The 1,614-nt window shown below is 43.9% G+C and overlaps 1 protein-coding gene across 1 annotated transcript in view; it reads right to left on the minus strand.

The window, feature by feature from the left end:
* SF3A3 (splicing factor 3a subunit 3) overlaps nt 1–1,614 on the minus strand; it is a 72,328-nt gene that overhangs the window by 25,574 nt on the left and 45,140 nt on the right. Inside the window, exons 16-17 of the mRNA XM_007947666.2 lie at nt 712–767; nt 231–303 (exon numbers count right to left, since the gene is read on the minus strand). Of these exons, the coding sequence (XP_007945857.1) occupies nt 231–303; nt 712–767 (129 nt within the window). The remainder of the gene's footprint in view (nt 1–230; nt 304–711; nt 768–1,614) is intronic.

Raw genomic sequence — 1,614 nt, forward strand, 5'->3', positions numbered from 1 at the left:
TTTCAGATGAGAAATGTTAGTTAAGATAGGCTGATCTAAGACAAGTTTTCAAAGCATTTTCAAGTTTCTGCCTAAGAGGACACTGCACAGGTTGATAGGGAAGCCAAAAAGACTGAGGGTTCCCACAGAGAAGCTCTGCTTTATTCTAGTTTCTATATTGCAGTTTCACATCACAGTCTGTCTACAAAAGGGTTTGCTGCTTAAAAAAAGAAATGCTGAGAACCACTCACCTAAGAGGAAGGGAACCAGTTGCCCAACACTGTAGAACTTGGGGGGAGTTGCTAGATTATATCCTAGAAATCTCTATGGGACAGAGATTATTCTTAAGACCAACAAGGAAGCCTCCCCACCTCTAGCAGAATCACCTCTCATTAGATGGTCTCCTCAAAGGAGATGTAATGCACAGTAAGGGCTCCTCACTTCTTGCCTTATGAACAAAACCCTGTGGTAGGACTAAAGATTGGGTACTCCTACTTACTAGTGTAAAAATTTTCAGGAGAATACAACATATTTTAAGACACAGATTTATAGTAGGACAAATTAAATGTCAGAAATGAATTAGGCTTACATGTCAAAAGCCACATTACTGATACTGCCACATTATGCTAGTTACCACCATGATCAAGAGACCATCTCCTCTTCCCTTCCACATGGTGAAACCGATCTGTCATTTGATGCTCCCAGATCCCAATCCCCTACATTAGCACCCACCTCAGTGTCGGGCTGCCATCGCTCTGAAGCCTTCTGCAGTTTCAGTTTGGCCCACACTGCAGGATGAGAAACAAGCAGCAACCAGGATTAAATGACATTCACCAGGGCCACAGTGTAACCACAACCCCCCGCCTTTATATGGTCCCCCCAAGGTGACTCTGCACTCGTGCTTGCTCTGACCTGGAACTCTGGTTCTGCCCTACCTGTAGACAAAACCCTGTCGATTGCAAAATTTATCATAATCTTCTTTTTGTTGTAAAAGAAATGTTCTGGTTACCGAGTGCCGCTCTGAGGAATATACCACAATGGGATGACTTTAACAAACAGGAGTTTATTCTCTTACGAGTTTGAAGGCTTTAAGTCTGAGTTCAAAGGGCCAGGCTCTAGGGGCTGGGTGAAAGCCTCTCCACTTTGGGCTTCAGCTCTGCCTCCTGAAACTGGAGGCTTTTCTTCCCTAAGACAGCTAGCTGTTGGCTGCTGAGGCTGACAAGCCCAAAGTTGACAAGTAAAAAAGCACAGTCCTTGAACTGAACCCATTCCTATGGTCTCCAGCCAAACAAGACAGGCATATGAGATGAACATTTACATTAGGTAGATACACTCCCTGGAGAGATCAATCATGGAAGAACAGAAGGGCTGCTTATGCACAAGGAGACAGCTCAGGAGGCAGGAGTACATGGAGGGATGGACACAGGGAAGAGGTGACTATGGGGAGGAAGTGGGAAGAGAGCTGATGCACTGTGGGAAACTGCAATCAATGTCATGAGACAAAGTGTATGTGAATTGCTGTATGGAAAATGAATTTGCTCTGTAAACTTCCAACCAAATCACAGTAACAATTAAAAAAAAAAGATTATAGCCTAGAAATCTCTATGGGACAGTTCTTTTCTGTTACATGGAGTC

Source organism: Orycteropus afer, unplaced genomic scaffold (assembly GCF_000298275.1).
Source record: "Orycteropus afer afer isolate SDZICR_OR568_19922 unplaced genomic scaffold, OryAfe1.0 scaffold00192, whole genome shotgun sequence".
In the NCBI taxonomy this organism is placed as follows: domain Eukaryota; kingdom Metazoa; phylum Chordata; class Mammalia; order Tubulidentata; family Orycteropodidae; genus Orycteropus; species Orycteropus afer.